Source organism: Primulina eburnea, chromosome 1 (genome assembly GCF_022965805.1).
Source record: "Primulina eburnea isolate SZY01 chromosome 1, ASM2296580v1, whole genome shotgun sequence".
In the NCBI taxonomy this organism is placed as follows: Eukaryota; Viridiplantae; Streptophyta; class Magnoliopsida; order Lamiales; family Gesneriaceae; genus Primulina; species Primulina eburnea.
The window spans coordinates 20,300,340-20,320,812 of NC_133101.1; the positions used below are offsets into that span (position 1 = coordinate 20,300,340).

Sequence of the window (20,473 nt, forward strand, 5' to 3'; positions counted from 1 at the left end):
CTAGTTGAGTCCACGTACAGTAAAAATTATCAGTCATGCATCGGAATGGCTCCTTATTAGGCACTCTACGGGAGGAAGTGTAGGTCACCTATTCATTGGGATGAGGTAGGAGAGAGAGTTGCTCTGGGACCCGAGATAGTACAGCACATCGCAGAAATGGTCTCCAAGACCCGAGATAGAATGAAGACTGCGCAGAGTCGACAGAAAAGTTATGCCGGCCAAAGGAGACAAAACCTCGAGTTTACAGTCGGCGATCATGTTTTTGTTAAGATAGCACCTATGAAAGGTGTTATAAGATTTGACAAGAAAGGAAAACTCAGTCCAAAGTTTATAAGGCCATTTGAGATACTGGAGAGAGTGGGAGCATTAGTATATCGAGTGGCGTTGCCACCTAATCTAGCAGGAGTTCACAATGTCTTACACCTATCGTTGCTCAGCAAATACATGTCAAATCCTTCGCATGTACTCAATTTTGAGCCACTACAACTTACACCGAATCTGTCCTACGAGGAGAGACCTACTCAAATCTTGGACAATCAAGAAACAATGCTGCGGAACAAGGTCATAAAAATGGTCAAAGTCAAGTGGTTGATTCACTCAGAGGAAGAAGCCACTTAGGAGACTGAGTCAGAGATGAGGAGTCGTTATCCCAAGATATTCGGTAAGTCTTAACTGCGAGAAAAAAATTTTACTTATGGGGGGGGGGCGGGGGGGGGGATTTGTAATGACCAAAACTCAACCAACGTAAACCACATCCATGCAACTGATTTAAATTGCAAAATTGATTTATTCAATTAATTTTAAATGCTTATATAGTACATGTTATAGGATTAACGGTCTAAACTGCATGATTATATGAAAACAGTAGATTTTGCCTGAATATTCGATAATAGACAAGGGAAAGGAGCCGGGGGCGACCATGATAAAGTAAATATTTTTTAAATAAATATTTTCAAGGCTTAAAAATATGATTTAATATGATTAAAATTTTCTAAAAATGTTAGAGTTCGAATTATTTTAAGAGACGAGCTCGATTTTATCCGAGAAACCGTTTTTGGGCCAGCCAGTGACTTTGAAAATATCAAATGCATTATTTTTCAAATCTAATTTTTATAAAATATTAAATTTCAATTAAATAAGAGTTATTGGGCTTACTTTACCCAACATAAGTAGGCCCAATAGCTCTCAAACTTAAAAGCCCCAAAATCCAAGCCCACTAACATGCAAAATAACATCAATAAATTGAAACCCTAGCTCATTAAACACACATATCAGCCCCCCCCCCCCCCCCCCCCCACACACACGCACACACTAGAAATCTCAAAATTTGAAGGAGGAAAAAAGAATGATTTTTCGTAACCCGTTCGTCCCTCCTCGCGCCCCTCGCTGACGATTGCGTACTCGAGCGTTTTAAAATGCAAAGGGACGTTTCTAAACCTTTTTGATGCATCATTCAAACCATATTATGTTTGTTTCAATATTTTTGCATGAAAAATATTTGTATTCGATTAGCTTAACGATAAAATGAATCTCTTAAACGTTTGACGATTTTACGCTTCTTTTATTTGACATTACGATTACTAAGGGATATGCTGCCAATTTAGGGCGTTAAAGGGCTAAGAAATCATCGTTCAATGGACAAAACTAGGGACATACACGATCTAGGAAGGGCCGCGTGTGGCTGTGGGAAGAAGCGAGGGTTTATTTGATGCCAAGGGGTGTTGCATGCGAGTGAGGGCTCGGATGGGCATGCGGCTCAAGCAGGGGCGGTTAGGGTCATGAGTTGGTCACGATCTGGGGCTAGGAATGCTAGGACTCAAGCAAAATGGCTTGGGAAGAGCCCACGTGAGATAGGACTCTTCCCATGCAACCTTCGACCTGCTGCTGCGTAAGGGCGATGTGGCTCTGTTACGGACGGCTAAGTTTGTTCCAGAGGGGTCTAGTAGAGTCCTAGTTGTGGGCCTAGGTGGCTGGGACGTGGTGGCTTGAAGAGGAGAGTGGTCGCGAGCCCTAGGGCTCCTTGTGCATTTTTGCGGGCGTAGGGGTATTCGCGCAGCTTGGTGTGCGGAGTAGGGGCTCGGGGCTGTGCTGGGATGATTCTGAGGCTGGACTAGTGATGGCTAGGAGGTTTTGTGATTGGTGGTTAATAAACTAGGAGAGTCCTAGCTCGACTAGGAATCCAACAAAACCAAAGAAAACGGCTGCGGGATTTATGGCTTGCGCAGGGAGGTTCGTGCATCGCTTAAGGGCCGGTTAATGGGTCAGGATTGGTCAGTAGGGTCCAAATGGGGTCTGGTCAGGGTTTGGCTCGAGCAGGCTCAGGCATGGTTCGAAAAAAACACAAGATGGCTCTGTGGAATTGGCTTAGGGTCGAGTAAGGCTAGGGAAATAGAAAAGGTTTGAACCTTGGGTCCATGGGGGTGGATCATGGCTCACGAGGGTAGTTTAGACAATAAAAAGCTTATATTTAAACTTTGGGATTAAAATGTTCAGGTTTGTAGTAATTCAGGATTAAAACGCTTCACGAATTAATAAATAGGAAATTAAATCGAAAACCTCAAATTTAAGCTAGATAAAACTATTAAAAATTAGATTTAAGCTAAAAAAATTATTTGGGATAGGCCTATGTCAATAAAAGTGAGAAAAAGTCAAAATCGAGAAATTTTACGTCAAGGGTCAAAATGGTCATTTTACACCTTGTTAGTACGAAAAAGGTTGACAGTGTTCCGAAGGGTCATAACACATGTTAAATGATATTTTAAGATGATTTTGATTGAAATACGGGATTTCAATATTCATAGTAAAGCTGTTCAATTTTTACTGTTAAAATGTTATTTTTGGAAACTCACGATATTTTATAAATTAAAAAGGAAAAATATTTTAAGGGATGTGAATTGACTGTGTCAAAGAGGATATGATATATGATTTTTGGGATATCGTGAGGGAAAAGGACCAGAGGGAGCCTGGATACGTGACAAGGCCCAGAGGGAGCCTGACGATCGTATTTCCTTTTTTACATCTGTGCCTAGTGCCCGTCCCCATGCGCAATGGAGAGCTAAGAATGATCAGTCGATTAGAAGATACAGCTAGTCATTTTCAAGGATCAAACTTTAACTAAAATGATAAACGATTGAAACCTTTATGATTAAATGATTTACTATTTATGATTTATTTAAGCTCCCAAGTTTATTTTAAATAAAAGTATGAATTTTATGTATGTTCCTGTATATGTATTACTTGTTATTCATGTTTAGGACGTGCTGAGTCATTAGATTCACTAGGTTTGAATGTTGCAGGTGATGATTTTGTTGAGGGAGACGCTGACGCTTGAGTGGATCGAGTTCGGCAGTACACTCCCGAGGGCCGTTTACTTTTCCGCACTAGATGTTAGATAAAGATTTTATTAGAGATTTATTTTGAGATTTTACGCTTAATTTCGACGTTAGAGATTTTATGCATTTATTTACGTTTGGATGCTTTAATTTTTTTTGGATTTTTATGGAAAATGGTGAGGTATTTTTAATGTTAACTTTTGAAATTAAATTAGGAAAAATAATTTAGTAGGATTTTAAAAGATAAAAGTTAAGGATGTTTCAAATACATTGTCGTAGGCTAATACATAGGAAATGAAGGATTTGCTTAAAATTTAGTTATAATTTATATTTTATGGAACGTTAATTACTTTCTCTAAGAAAAAATAATTTCTTTTAGATCTTTTAAATTGCGAAACATTTAAACATAGCACTACAAGAAAAATGCCTAACAACAACGATTTTTCATCGTTTTCATAGGTTTTTTAAAACTATTGTTAAATGTACTTTTGTTAAAAGTGCGGTAAAAAACAACAGTTTTACAACAGTAAAAAACCGTTGTCGTTGAGCGTGCACCTTTATTAACACGAGCTTTAACAAAAGTTTTAAACCACCTACGACAAGAGTGGAAAAATGTTGTCTTTTATTTAAAAAAATATATATTAAAATTTGATATATAATTTTCAAGTATTTTAAATTATTCGAAATTTAATATTCAATTTTTATAAATTATTATAAATCACTCCAGATTTAAAATTCGAATCTTAATTTCATTCACACTAGAAAATAGAGCTATGCCTTAATATTGATAAACTTGGGATCTTTCTTTCAAAATATATTAGCACCCGATTCGAGCTAGTACTGATTTCAGCATTTCACATTCGTGACCCACTACAACAAAAAAGACTTTCTGCGGCGGAGCATTGACGGCGCACATCAAAAGCATGATGCCAATGGATGTATTGATTTTGGAAGGTCGACACAAGATAGTGGTGTTTCAGTTTAAGCTGTTACTATTTGTCAATCTAGTTCTACTGATTCACATACAGCAGGAAGACTATCATACTATGGGGTTATACGAGATATTGTATTACTAGACTATTATTTTTTCAAAGCGCCCATTTTTAGGTGTGATTGGGCCAATCCTGGAACTGGTATCAAAATGGATGACGGTTTTACACTGGTCAGTTTACACCATGTACTAAGAACTTTTGAAAACGATCCTTTCATTTTAGCATCACAAGCAAAGCAAGTTTTCTATTCTAGGGAAAGTGATGAATCCAATTGGTATGTGTTGCTAAAAGCGCCGCCTCGAGGTATTCATAACATGAATTTTCTTGAACATGATGCATATACATCATCAAAACCAATTGATGTGTCCAGACTTGTGATTAACATTACCGAGAAAGAACCATATTCAATAAATGAGTGTTAGGGAATTGATGTGACTGATATGCCATGATTGAAATTTTCAGCTATAGATTTTATAGTTATTTATTGCAACTAATAAATGTTTATCTCAAGTTCCATTACTCTTTATTTACTGTTGCAGTATATTTTTATTGTTTATTTTTAGCACTACATCATGTCATATTATATGTTTTATCAATTCATTATATAGCATTCAAATGATTAGAAAAATGGACAAAAAACGCAGTAGAGAATTTGTAGATGAAATTTAGGTGATATCTTGTATTCTCTTTTAATTCTTGGTTTATTTGAATAAGTAGACTTGTCCATTTCAACATCTTTTTATGCTATTTTGTAGGAAAAAAATTGTTAGTCTGTTATCAAGAATGGACTCTAACACTTCACCTGATTTTTCACAACATTTGTATGGTAAAGAGTCAGTTGATGAAAGAAAAATTTCTGGGAAAAAGGGATGAGGTCCATCAAAGTTGATTTTGGCCAGTGGCCAACAAAAGCCCAAAATGCTGGAGCGTAATGAGTTCGGACAACCAATTGGAGATAATTCGGTGAAGTACGCATCTTTTCTAGGTTGTATGGTAAAAGAATTTGTTCCATATACATTGGATGGATGGAATGACGTAGATGAAGATGTGGCCGGATTTGTCTCCATGTAATGTCATTTGTCACTGAATTAATGTTTTCTAATTCTATAACAAATTTTAGACATATTTTCACGCTTCATATTTTACTGCTGCATTTTAATGTCGAGGAGTGGGAAAAGAAAACAATATTTCAAAAGTTAGGTAAGTTGTGGTGTGATAGAAAGTCCAAGCTGCAGATAGTTATACGAGAAGTTAATACTGGCCGAGCGACTTCACGAGATCTTAGTCTTTTGAAGCCCGAATTTACGTACCAAAATCATTGGGACGTTTTGTAAAGAAGACATTGTCATATGCCTTTCAAGTAGGTATTTTATTCACTGTTATGGACCAAAACCAGTAAGTAGCATCATAATTTACAATTTTTCCTATTTTTTTTATAAGTTTTTGTTTGTGCTATTAACTTATAATTTCTTATTCTTTTATCCAACGTTGTTGTGGGGACCCGGACGCTAATCTTCTTCTTAATCATGGTTGGGATTTAATTATCAGTTCTGATAAACAGGGGCTAAAAATTTTTCTTTTTAAAATGTAATTGCAGAAGGTAATGGAATCTAAATAATATACATCTTAGTATGAAATACAATTCAGTATAAAAGTGACATTCTATACAATAGTCATCCAACTAATCTAAGGTTCAATTACTAAGTTCAAGTAATAAACCAAGTCTACAGTAAGTCCGGAATCACCACGCTAACTCATCTTCTCTCATCATCTTCTTGACCCCGATCCAGCCCCACCTGTTGTCATGCACACATACAAAACAAGACAACAGCCGGATACTCCGGTTAGAATAAATCCCAGTATAAAACATGGTAAACATGCATATACACATAGTAATTCATAAAACATGCTGTCATGAATAAATCCAAAAACAAAAGTAATAGATTTCATCATCTATGAAAATCTAATCTAACTAAACATGCAACTCAAATCAGATAAACATGCATATAAACAATCTAAATCATGAAACATGCTATCATAACTGAAAGCAATAACAATAGGTTACATAGTCTATGAAACCAATTCATAAACTCATGCAGTTCTAGTCAAATCATGTCTAGACTCGACTCAACTATAACTCTAGGGATCCCGATGTGAATAAGACGTCGCGATCTGTCACCTACCCTACCACTCGGGGTGACTGTACGTCTTATTCCTAGACTTCGGTCTGATCTGTATCCATGTCTACAATAGAAGAATGATCTTTTTCCTATGCTGAGATACACCGAACGTCTAGAAGTCTGACTGTTCTGTCAAGACTTTCCTATCTTAGATGCAATGAATAACAATCTATAAACAAAGCATGCTCATTTCAACAGATATGAATATAACATCTATAAACATATCATAATCATATCATAAAATAAACAACAATAATTCTAGTATGTGATTTTGTTGGGAAACTCAAATGAGATCTCATTTGAGTTGTGTCTTCCAGAATATCACATGAATTATACCTTTGTCGTCCCTGCCTGACGAAGACGATGACCTGTATTCAAATCTGTCCATATCCATGATATCATAATACAATCGAACTAATTACTGAATCTGATCAATTTAAATTAACTGATGTTTCGACGGCATAACAATACTGTCTCGATAACCTCGTCAGTCTCAACATCACAGATATAATATCAGACTTTGTAATCAATATCAATACCAGTCATAATCTCAATAACAATACAAATCTGATACGAAATCTTAGTCAAATCGACTATGAAACTCATAACAATTGTATAAGCAGTCTGTTCTTTAATCTGACTTCAATTATACAATGTCTACGGTAGCAGAAACATCATATCTGATTCATATTGAATTCTGACAATATCATAAATTCAAATCATGTCTAAACATAACAAAACTTACGTCCAGTTGTAGCCTGTGTTGATAGGAACATAGTACCGAAGTCGGATTTCAATTCTGACGGAAGGATTTCTCGTACTTAATTTCCAAAATCACGAATTGAAACTCTCCCCCAAACTCTCGATTTCCTCTCTGAATTCTTCGATTTGCACACACACATATATATACTCCATGCATGAACTCGTACGTGGCTTTTCCAAAATTCGCCACCACACTACTCGCGCATAATCGCGACATAACCCGCGCATATGCGCGAGACCTACGGGTCTCGGCAATCAATACGCGCGCATATGCGCGCCACTCAGCCGCGCATATGCGCCGCTGCCTCTGGACGTGCCGCGCATGTGTGCGCAATAAAGTCACGCATGTGCGCGCCGGGTGCTGTCCTCCTCGCGCATGTGCGCCGATACACATCGCGCATGTGCGCGAGGACTCCTTCTTGGCACATGATGTCAATTATTTTCTCGACTTTCTCGAGCCGATTCGTTCTGTCTATAATCATCTTGATTAATGAATAAATCATTTCAGATTAATCCCAGATTACAGTCATAAAATCTCGGGCATTACATTTCTCCCCCTCTTAGATCTGAGTTCGTCCTCGAACTCACAAACAATCAATTCAGATATATTAGAAGAAATGTATAACAGAGTTTAAATCAAAACTCAACCCCTGATTCCCGTCTGGATTAAGAATTCATAAGTATAATATTATAATACTTCTTTAATTCCTTCTGCCAGAATCAATCTCTCATTACTGGCTATACAACATCCGTATATGTGAGAACCCGATATTTTCGATCCCAAGTAATTAAGGTAATAAATTTATGAACTTAAAATTTAGCTTAATACTTTTATTCTAATTATAAACTTAAATATGAACTTAGATTTTCAGCTAGTATAACTCGAAAAAGTAATTTCAAAGCTCGGGGATTAGCTCAACCGAAGGCCGAGCTGCAAATAACAGCATCCATCGAAGTATTGTCACAGGAGTAGTAAAACCCCAGCTCAAGGACGCGAACTTTCAGCTCAAAACAGCTCAACCAAGTTGTCCTAACAAAACACTCACCGAATGAGCCAAAGGAATGGACAAATTTATGATGCAAGAAATGGCATTGGAGCTAAACAAAAGAAGGAGCTAAGGGATTGAGACATATTAATAATGTAAGAAATGATCTATAGAAGATTTAAGGTGACTCTTGGAGAATACATGAACCACAATTATGGCTACCTTGGATTTGAAGAATACATGAATTACAATTATAGTTATCTTGGAATTAAGGAATGCATGAATCACAATTACTCCCATACTTGAGTACCAAGAATTCGGTCATGGGCTAAGTGAAGAGACAAGAAATTTGGCCTATAAATATGAGATCACATGCAAGACAAATCCATTCCAAAAAGGCTTACAATTTTCGGCCTTTCCCCTCTCCACCATACTCCATATTTTCGGTTTCCCTGCACCCTTCACCAGTCACGGCCGAGATCAAGAAACAAGAAAGAGGTCTTGTTCGTGTAGTCCGTAGTTTCCATACTGTGCCGAAGTGCTGCCAGAGTGAAGACAACACTTGTTAAAGTGCGTCGAAGTGCTGCCGAAAAATCAAGGGAAAGCTTCGCACCAAATAAAAATTAAGTAAGTGGGCTTTTGACTAAGTATTCTGTTGTATTTTTAAATCTTGTATATGAATGAGATGACATATTATTATGTGTGTCCAAATTTTCGAAAACCTTATGAGCTATTTTTAAATATTCGATCGATTATGTGTTTTCTTCTGTTCATCGATTTCTTTGATTCCGCTGCTTCTGTCTGAAATTCTGATAAGTTCTGTCCGTTTAAAATCTGAGATCTTTGTTACACTGTTACGAGTCAATTGGAAATGGGACGAGAATTGTGATTCTGTCTGGCCCCCAATGGTGGGTATAAAACCATTTGTGGCCCCCAATGGTGGGTATAAAACCATTTCTGTTCGGCCCCCAATGGTGGGTATAAAACCATTTCTGGCCTCACCCCTTAGAGGAGTAACATATTGGGGACAATTTGACCATGAAAATGTGATGAGTAACAGTGTTCTGTTTGTTCTGATATGATCTGATTCTGAACTGTTCCGGGAAATCTGTTTCGTTCTGCAATATCTGTCTCATGTTCGTTTCTGTTATGATAAGTTAATTAGTAAGATTTGAAAGATTGTTAAAGAATTGTTTTAAAGATTTTGATCTATATGTATATTTGGAAATCGATCGACCCCCACTTGCTGAGTGTTTCCAAAAACACACACCCCTTACAAATTTCAGATAAAACTGAGGAACAAGTAAATGAGGAGGAGCAAGAGGCATTCTGGGGATGGTGATCGACTGTTAAGATCAAGAATTCAGAGAATTTCTATCTTTCCTTTTGTTTCATTTCGAAAACTCAGATGTAATCTTCATTTTGCATTGTCGTTGTAAGACAATATTTTATTTATGAAAAAGACTGGTTTTTGGCATTTCGATACGAGGCTTAATTGTTTTCAAGTAATTTTTAAACAATGCCGGATGTCACCGATGCTTCGGACTCGGGGCGTGACATTTAAGTGGTATCTGAGCCGCCAGGTTCATAATCACGCTTGGATTTTGATAGACAAAATTTGGCGAAGTCAAATTTTGGAAAAATCCTAGTGTATCTCAATTCGAGTCCAACTTTTATCTATTCCTGAAGTCTAACTTTCATCCGATTCCTAAATTTCAAATAGACTTCAAAAAAAAATGTATCCCTTCAATTGTTCTGAAATCTCTTAGTATCGAAAATTTTCCACGACCGCTTTGTTTCTATTATTTGTGCTTTTCCACCCTATATACGATTCTGATGCTTTACCCTTCATTTTTATCCTAGGAAATGGCTGCCCCTCGTACTCGCGCACAGGCTGCTCTCCGTATGCGTCAGCTTACCATAGATAATCAAACTAGAGAGATTGCGACCTTGAAGGCGCAATTGGCAAAGGAAAAACTGGAGAAACTAGAGCTTATTGAGACTAGTCACATACTTGAGACCGAGATACAGCGATTGTCCCATCATCTAAACTTGGCTGAGAGCCAGCTGCTGCAAATACCGACCGACTCCGCTCGCATCACGCGCTTGGCTACACTTAACAGAGACTTATTGGAGAGAGTGGAAATAGAGCGAGGGCGTGCTGCTCAGGCCCGTCAGCGCCAGGAGGAGTTCATCGCCAGACAGGACCGGTATATTGCAAAGATCCACGGAGCTATGGACAGGCTTCAAGAGCAAAATAACTACCTACATTCAGTGATAGAGAATATGGAGGAGGAAGAAGTAGCACCGATGGAGGTGGTTGGAGGCGACAGTGACAGTGACAGCGATGGCGGAGAGATGTTAGATTAGATTAGCATTGTAATAAAATATCAAATTGTGGGAAAATTTGTGGCTAAGAAAATATTATCTGAATCAAATTATTTTGAAACTTTCTATTAACTTTATATTATTGCACATTAACAATTTGACAAGTATCTTCTTTATAAAAATGATTTTTTTATAGGAAACCAGTATGGATCTCCAAAGTGTTGTAAATGAACTTCAAAAGCAACTTCAGGAAAAGGAGTCAGAACTTAAAATACTGAAAGAAAAGAATGAAAAACTCGAGAGAGATAACTACCAATTAGATGGGAATAACGTGTGCATGGGGGAGGATCTTCGAGAAGCCAGAGTCGAAGAAAAGAAACTACGTGAAGACGTTAGACGTTACTCAGCTTATCATCTGGAGTCGGAGCGTCGGCACGAAAGTACCAAGCAAGAATTGAGGAACGCGCAAGATAGGGTTTCTGCGCTGCTAATTCAGAAAGATAGTCTTCTCAAAACCCAACGCCGTCTTCAAGGGCGAATTGAAGAAAAAGAAATCGATGAGAAAGTGAGCCAATCGACAATACAAGAGCTGCAGGAACAAGTTAACCACTTTGGTCATCAAAATACCCAACTGCAAAATTTCATTGAGCATCTGCAAAATGAAATGATCAACATGGAAGAACTAATGGAACAAATGGAAGCAGACCCAGTGGAGGAAGAAGTTAATGAAGCAATAGGGGATGGGGAGGTAATAGACGAGTAGGGAGAGAGAGTTTTAGAATAGGCTTTAATTACACCTAGAAACATTGGATTAAACATTTGTTTTGAAAGATATTTGGTTGTATGCAAATTTTTGCAATTTAATGAAAACATTTTGTTGATAAAATATGGTGGCGAACAAATTAATAAAATACGTGTTTATAGGTTATGGCAGGCAGACCTCCCCGTCACAACCGTAATCCTCGCGGTGGCAATCAAAACGAGAATCCACCACCACCGCCACCCAGGGTGAACCTCAGCCAAGAGGACATGATGGCGATAGCAACCATCGTAGCCGCTACATTGCAAGGAATCGTGAATCCCCTTGCCAATGCCATACAGCCACCACCTGAACCACAACCCCGTGGAATAAAGTACCATTACGAATCTCTCAGAAGGAACCGAGTTCTGACTTTTGATGGAAACCCGGACCCGGAAGTCAGTCATAACTGGCTCAAAAACGTCGAATCACAACTACACTTACTGGAGGTACCTGAAGAATTGAGGGTAGAAGTTGTAACCCCGTTTCTTGAAGACAGAGCTAGGAAATGGTGGGAAACTGTGTCACCATCTCTAGCCGAGGAAGAAGAGATAACATGGCAAATTTTCAAAAGGGAGTTCTTAAAACAATACTATCCGGCCGAGTTTCGTCTTCAAAAGCTGAATGAATTTGAAAATTTCAGACAGTCACCGGACATGACAGTAATGGAATACACGTCGAGATTCAATGATCTAGGAACATATGTCCCAACAATTATGTCTGATGAAACCATGAAGATGCATCGTTTCAAAAAGGGGCTCAACAGCCGAATTCAGTCGGCACTGGCAGTATTCAAACCTAGCAGTTTCGCAGATTTGATGGGCGCTGCAATGAGCGCGGAAACTGATATCAAGAGGCGCGAGGAAGAAAACAAGAACAAAAGGCCGATGATCAATCAATCTACTCAGAACAGTCCCAAGTTCAAGAAACCAAACTATTCTGGAGGATTTTTCAAAGGGAGTTCTGGCAATGCTGGAAATAGAGAAGGGAAGTGGTGTGACGCCTGTAAACAGTATCATATCGGAGAATGCTATCGGAAGTCAGGAGCATGTTTTAAGTGCGGAAAAGTGGGCCATAGAATTAGAGATTGTCTAGACAACAAGGACAAAGGGACAGGGCCCAGCAAACAACAAGAAAACAAGACTAATGCTCGGGTTTATGCAATAACCCAAGAGGAAGCCGATAACAGCAATAAAGTAGTGGCAGGTACCGTCTTACTCAATAAAATGCCTGCTTATACCTTGTTTGATTGTGGTGCTACACACTCGTTTGTGTCTAGAAGATTTGCTAGGAAGCTTAAACTTGAGCATGATATTCTCAGTGAACCATTAAGAGTAGCAACACCTGCCAGCAAAATAATTGAAACCCAGAAAGTATATCGAAACTGTGAAGTTTGTATCAATGAACAAACTTTTGAAGTTTAATTGATACAACTCAATATGGTTGAGTTTGACATTATCCTTGGAATGGACTGGTTGGCTAAAAACCATGCTATTGTAGACTGTCAAAAGAAAGAAATTAAACTTCAGACTCCTACTGAAGAGGAAGTCCAATTTCACGGGAAATCCAAAGAAAGAAAATCCCTACTGTCAGCTTCATAAGCCTGGAAGGCTATAAAAGGGGGAGAAGAAATTTACCTAGCGGTACTTAATGAAGTCAAAGGAGAAGCAATTCCAAAGTTGGAAGAAATTCCAGTTGTTCAAGAATTTCCAGATGTATTCCCCGAGGAACTACTGGGTAAGATACCCGATAGAGAAGTAGAATTTGAAATCAATTTGATCCCTGGGGCTGCACCAATATCAAAGGCACCATACCGAATGGCTCCAGCTGAATTGAAGGAGTTAAAGGAGCAACTTCAAGAATTACTGGACAAGAAGCAGATTCGCCCTAGTGCATCTCCGTGGGGAGCCCCAGTGCTATTCGTAAAGAAAAAAGACGGAAGCATGAGACTATGTATCGACTACCGGGAGCTAAACAAGATCACCATAAAGAATAAGTACCCACTCCCGAGAATAGATGATCTTTTCGATCAGCTAAAAGGAGCCAAAGTTTTCTCAAAGCTTGATCTAAGATCAGGATATCACCAGTTGAAGGTCAAGGTAGATGACATCCCTAAAACTGCTTTTAGGACAAGATATGGACATTACGAATTCACAGTAATGCCTTTTGGCCTAACAAATGCTCCTGCAGCATTCATGGACCTGATGAATCGGGTGTTTAAACCATATCTAGACCAGTTCGTGGTCGTTTTCATAGATGATATTTTGGTATACTCGCCAAGTGGGGAAGAACACAGAGAACATCTGCTACTCACTCTACAAACACTGCGTGAAAAGGAACTCTATGCCAAATTCAAGAAGTGTGAGTTCTGGTTAAAAAGCGTGGCGTTCCTAGGCCATATAATCTCTGAATTAGGGGTGTCAGTAGACCCTAAGAAGGTGGAGGCAATCGAGGATTGGCCACAACCAAAGTCGGTTACTGAAGTAAGGAGTTTTCTGGGTTTAGCGGGCTACTACAGAAAATTTGTGGAAGGATTTTCTTCAATAGCCATTCCGCTCACCAAACTGACTCAGAAACATTCAAAATTCATTTGGAGTGAAGCTTGTGAAAAGTGTTTTAAAACTTTGAAGTCAAAACTCGCATCCACACCAGTACTAATTCTTCCCGAGGACGGTAAGAATTTCACTGTTTACAGCGATGCTTCAAAGGAAGGATTAGGGTGTGTACTTATGCAAGAGGGTCAGGTAATCGCTTATGCCTCACGACAGCTAAAACCATATGAACAGAATTACCCCACTCATGATTTGGAATTAGCCGCAGTAGTATTTTCACTTTAAATCTGGAGGCACTACCTTTATGGAGTAAAATGCGAAGTTTTTACTGATCATCAGAGCCTCAAGTACATTTTTACTCAGAAGGAACTGAACATGAGGCAAAGAAGGTGGATGGAACTTCTCAAAGATTATGACTTGGTAATCAGCTATCATCCGGGCAAAGCAAATAAGGTGGCAGATGCATTGAGCCGGAGAAATTCCGGAAGGGTGAGCTTATCGTCACTATCAGTGCAACCAGCTCTCCAAGAAACCATCAAAATAAAACAAAGTCAAGACACCAGTATCTTCAAAATAAAAGAACAAATTCAGGAAGGAAAGATACCAGAATTTCAAGTTGATGAAAAGGGTGTCCTCTGGATGAAAGGACGATTATATGTGCCAAATATCGATGGAATTCGAGAAGAGGTAATGGCCGAGGCACATAAATCAAGATTTTCAGTACACCCGGGAAGCACTAAAATGTACAAAGATCTGAAGAATAACTACTGGTGGAATGGAATGAAGAAGGACGTAGCTATCTTCGTAGCAAAATGTTTAACCTGTCAACAGGTCAAGGCAGAGCATCAGCGGCCTGGGGGACTTCTGCAACCATTAGAAATACCCGAGTGGAAGTGGGATAACATCTCTATGGATTTTGTAGTCGGGTTACCAAGATCGAGACAGGGTCACGACGGAATCTGGGTGATCATTGATAGATTAACCAAGTCGGCACATTTCTTACCAGTGCGGATGAATTTCAACCTAGATAAGCTGGCTACCTTATATATGGATAATATAGTAAGACTACATGGAGTACCGGCAAGTATATTATCCGATAGAGATCCAAGATTCGTATCTCGATTCTGGAAGAGTTTTCGAAAAGCCATGGGAACTAAAGTGACTCTTAGTACGGCCTACCACCCACAAACTGACGGCCAAATTGAGAGGACGATTCAAAACCTCGAGGACATGTTAAGAGCATGTGCATTAGATTTTCATGGAAATTGGAGTGAACAACTACCATTAATCGAGTTTGCCTACAATAACAGCTACCATAGTAGCATTCAGATGGCTCCGTACGAGGCATTGTATGGCCGAAAGTGTAGGTCGCCCCTATATTGGGACGAAGTCGGAGAAAAAGCCGTTACCGGACCAGAACTTATTCAGCTAACCGTTGAAAAAGTAGCTATAATCAAGGAGAGACTCAAAACAGCTCAAGATAGACAAAAGAGTTGGGCCGATTTGAAGAGAAGACCGTTTGAGTTAGAGGTTTGTGAAAAAGCTTATGTCAAGGTCTCTCCCATGAAAGGAGTAGTTCGGTTCAGCAAATCCGGCAAGTTGAACCCAAGATATGTGGGACCGTTCGAAATACTAGGCAAGTTGGGAACTTTAGCTTATCAACTGGCTTTACCACCTGAGATGTCCAGAATACATAATGTTTTCCACATTTCACAACTACGGAAGTATGTTCCAGACCCGAACCACGTACTTAAAGTTACACCACTAATGATCGAAGGTAATCTGAATGAGGAACTCAAATATGAAGAAGTCCCTATCCGAATAGTGGATACAAAAGACCAAGTATTGTGACACCGGACAATACCTTATGTCAAGGTACAATGGTCAAATCATACTGAAAGAGAGGCAACTTGGGAACTCTAAGAGAAGATGCGGTCGCAATACCCTCACCTATTTGAATTATCAAGCTAATACAAGTTTCGAGGACGAAACTTTTAATAAGGAGGGAGGAATGTGAGAACCCGATATTTTCGATCCCAAGTAATTAAGGTAATAAATTTATGAACTTAAAATTTAGCTTAATACTTTTATTTTAATTATAAACTTAAATATGAACTTAGATTTTCAGCTAGTATAACTCGAAAAAGTAATTTCAAAGCTCGGGGATTAGCTCAACCGAAGGCCGAGCTGCAAATAACAGCATCCATCGAAGTATTGTCACAGGAGTAGTAAAACCCCAGCTCAAGGACGCGAACTTTCAGCTCAAAACAGCTCAACCAAGTTTTCCTAACAAAACACTCACCGAATGAGCCAAAGGAATGGACAAATTTATTATGCAAGAAATGGCATTGGAGCTAAACAAAAGAAGGAGCTAAGGGATTGAGACATATTAATAATGTAAGAAATGATCTATAGAAGATTTATGGTGACTCTTGGAGACTACATGAACCACAATTATGGCTACCTTGGATTTGAAGAATACATGAATTACAATTAAAGTTATCTTGGAATTAAGGAATGCATGAATCACAATTACTCCCATACTTGAGTACCAAGAATTCGGTCATGGGCTAAGTAAAGAGACAAGAAATTTGGCCTATAAATATGAGATCACATGCAAGACAAATCCATTCCAAAAAGGCTTACAATTTTCGGCCTTTCCCCTCTCCACCATACTCCATATTTTCGGTTTCCCTTCACCCTTCACAAGTCACGGCCGAGATCAAGAAACAAGAAAGAGGTCTTGTTCGTGTAGTCCGTAGTTGCCATACTGTGCCGAAGTGCTGCCGGAGTGAAGACAACACTTGTTAAAGTGCGTCGAAGTGCTGCCGAAAAATCAAGGGAAAGCTTCGCACCAAATAAAAATTAAGTAAGTGGGCTTTTGACTAAGTATTCTGTTGTATTTTTAAATCTTGTATATGAATGACATGACATATTATTATGTGTGTCCAAATTTTCGAAAACCTTATGTGCTATTTTTAAATATTCGATCGATTATGTGTTTTCTTCTGTTCATCGATTTCTTTGATTCCGCTGCTTTTGTCTGAAATTCTGATAAGTTCTGTCCGTTTAAAATCTGAGATCTTTGTTACACTGTTACGAGTCAATTGGAAATGGGACGAGAATTGTGATTCTGTCTGGCCCCCAATGGTGGGTATAAAACCATTTGTGGCCCCCAATGGTGGGTATAAAACCATTTCTGTTCGGCCCCCAATGGTGGGTATAAAACCATTTCTGGCCTCACCCCTTAGAGGAGTAACATATTGGGGACAATTTGACCATGAAAATGTGATGAGTAACAGTGTTCTGTTTGTTCTGATATGATCTGATTCTGAACTGTTCCGGGAAATCTGTTTCGTTCTGCAATATCTGTCTCATGTTCGTTTCTGTTATGATAAGTTAATTAGTAAGATTTGAAAGATTGTTAAATAATTGTTTTAAAGATTTTGATCTATATGTATATTTGGAAATCGATCGACCCCCACTTGCTGAGTGTTTCCCAAAACACTCACCCCTTACAAATTTCAGATAAAACTGAGGAACAAGTAAATGAGGAGGAGCAAGAGGCATTCTGGGGATGGTGATCGACTGTTAAGATCAAGAATTCAGAGAATTTCTATCTTTCCTTTTGTTTTATTTCGAAAACTCAGATGTAATCTTCATTTTGCATTGTCGTTGTAAGACAATATTTTATTTATGAAAAAGACTGGTTTTTGGCATTTCGATACGAGGCTTAATTGTTTTCAAGTAATTGTTAAACAATGCCGGATGTCACCGATGCTTCGGACTCGGGGCGTGACAGTATATGCCAATCTATAGCTCATGACATATCAGTACTATCAACTATTATTAATCTATTAACCCCAAATCAAAGATATCATTCCCCTACCAACCGTCATCATCCGATGTTGGCATAATAAATCTGTCAAATCTGATCTGTATTCATTCTTTTCTGAATCTTCTTCAAAAGAATTCTATAGTATTCACTGTATAATGTCTCGTCTGTAACTATCTCAATACCCATCTGATAATCTGATAGCTATAATTATACAATAATTCACACAATGACAATATGTCCTATCATCTAGTGCTAACATCCAGCACTACAGTTTTCTGGATATCTTCCAATATCTGGATAGTACACTCTGGCTATCTGTCAATCGGGGAATAATTTGCAAGATAACTTATGGTATAATCTGCCATAATTGCAAACTCAATCAAAATCACAATATGATATAATCTACTTTCACATTCTGGTCAATCTGATTATGTTCTGATACCAATCTGGGTCATTTAGTACTGCTTGTACATCATCTTGTACAAACTAATAGATATAGATTGAACAATCTGTCAATCGTAATGATAGCATATCACAATCTGGAAAGTATTGGGATAATCTCATTACGAAATTCATCGAAATATACTCTCCGTATCTAATCAGAAATATACAAAGTCTGTAATAAATCTTTTGATTTCTATCTTTCTGTCTTCTTCTGTTGGCGATTCCGACATATCAGTACAATTTCTACCAACATTTCTGTACCCATTCTATCAAAACTGATTTAATCGGTCTATATCATACCTGTCTGTTCGAATCTCATACATTCTCAGTCACCAAAATGAACACTGAATCCACTACAATGCATTTCTGACACTATCTGTGATATCTGATTCGAACTATTCGGCATAAACAAATCAGTTAATAATATAAATTAAATAAGAAATACCTACCTGGTATTCGGCTCTGACTATCAATATCAATTCTGTTATACTATATTGAAACATTCTGATCTCATTTCTGAACTGCTGTAACTCCCAAAATTAACTCTGATACGATTGAACTGTATGTAATCTCAAAGGTTCACAATCAACTGTATCACAAACAGATTCAAAACAACAGTAATATCAAACCAGATAAGAAATATCAGTAACCTATATAGATCTAGTGAGTTCAGTGAACTCATAAAACAACGATTTCTGGTAAATATCTTCATGTCATTCTGATCCACTGCTATATCTCATCTGCAATTAAGATATGCTCCCAAAACAATATAAGATATCTCAAATACTGATTTAGAACAATAACAATACTCAGCAGATATAAAGCAACAATCGAATAAAATAATCTGCCAAATCAGACAAAATACCTTTCTGACATTTCTGACAATTCTGATATCGGTATCTTATCAGTCACTGATCACAATATCAACTGTCTCAAAATCAATCAGTATACTAACTTCAGATATTGCTTATTCTGAATACAATCTGTTTCAAGTAAAGTACATATCTGAACAATTTCTGTATACACAAAATCATAATTCTCCGAATATCCAATACAATCTTTCAAATATTCGATCCAATCAGTCAGACGCTACAATTATATCAATATTTCATAGATATAATTAGCATAATTCATCAGAATATCTCTGAACATACTGAGGCTTATCGAAGAGAAACACTCTCTATCAGCTGTAACTCTCAACCAATATTTTGATCTATCAGTTCTTTCAATTTATTCTATAACATTCTGTATATTCAATATCATTCTGTACTGAATCTAACATACAGACAATACCTGATCTCAATTCACTTCTGAAATCTATCTTTCTGATATAAAACAATCTAAAATCTTATCTAGGCAATCATCATCCAACTCGTATATCACTGACAAATCTGCCAATGCTAGGCTCGATTTCAGTGGGTCTACTGAATACATAAGGATGCAATATGCTCCTTCCTGTATTAATCGAGTCATATACAATACAGATATCAAAGGAATTCTAAATCTAGAATCTTTACTGTGGTATCTCCACTAATCAGTCAATTCCGGTCTGAATCTTACCAGTTCTGGAACAAATTCTATAATATATTTGTACTTGTTTAGCATATAAATGTCAATAATGCGTTCAAATATGCAAACACAAGTACATCACACTCTAACTCAATCTTATTCTTATCTTACTGTAGTATCCCACATTCTACAGAATTCACTGATATCATCATTTTCTCCAAAATAAGAAAATCAATACTACAGTATAAACAGACCCAACAGATAATGCATCTCTCCAGGCAACTCAGTCACAGATACTCATAAAGAATGCATTAGTATATATCAATACATATGCAATATAATCATAGAGAATAGTACCTGTTGTGAATTCTGGGTAGGTTTCTCAATTAAACTATGTTCCCTAAAATCTTCGGGAATGCTTCTGGGGACAAACTTTAGCATAATGCCCTAGCTGTTTACAGATATTGCATCTACCACGCACTCCTTGGCAGTGCTCTGGGGAATGTCTCACTCCACAAGTCCTACAACACACTCCAGTATAGCTTGGATTAGAACTGCTGGAGCTAGATGAACCGCTCCCTAGCTTCTTGAATGACTTCTTCTGAGCTTTCAGCAAATCTTGCTTTCCACTCGTACTGCCTTGCTCATATTGGAGAGGGGATTGCTGTGTCTGGGGTTGCTTCACACCCAACCTCCCTAGCTGTCTAATCAGACTTGCTTCAGCTCTCTTTGCTCTACTCAAGATATCAGC

General features: G+C 38.0%; 1 protein-coding gene and 2 long non-coding RNA genes across 3 annotated transcripts in view; 2 read left to right on the top strand and 1 right to left on the bottom strand.

Moving 5' to 3' along the window:
• The first annotated feature begins 156 nt into the window (after positions 1-156).
• LOC140805474 (uncharacterized) lies at positions 157-618 on the top strand. Its single transcript, XM_073161746.1, has one exon. It carries the CDS (start codon positions 157-159, stop codon positions 616-618), a length of 462 nt encoding a protein of 153 aa, XP_073017847.1.
• A 4,603-nt stretch (positions 619-5,221) lies between these two features.
• Positions 5,222-5,598, bottom strand: LOC140811795 (uncharacterized). The gene is made up of 2 exons (XR_012113536.1): positions 5,457-5,598; positions 5,222-5,385 (listed from the first exon to the last, which is right to left on the bottom strand). It is a non-coding gene; the product is annotated as an uncharacterized lncRNA (long non-coding RNA).
• LOC140811789 (uncharacterized) overlaps positions 5,504-20,473 on the top strand; it is a 32,711-nt gene continuing 17,741 nt past the window's right edge. The window contains exon 1 of the long non-coding RNA XR_012113534.1: positions 5,504-5,684. This is a non-coding gene — a long non-coding RNA (uncharacterized lncRNA). The remainder of the gene's footprint in view (positions 5,685-20,473) is intronic.

Coding starts and splice junctions, on each gene's coding strand:
- LOC140805474 (XM_073161746.1), top strand. CDS start 157: ATGGTCTCCAAGACCCGAGATAGAATGAAGACTGCGCAGAGTCGACAG.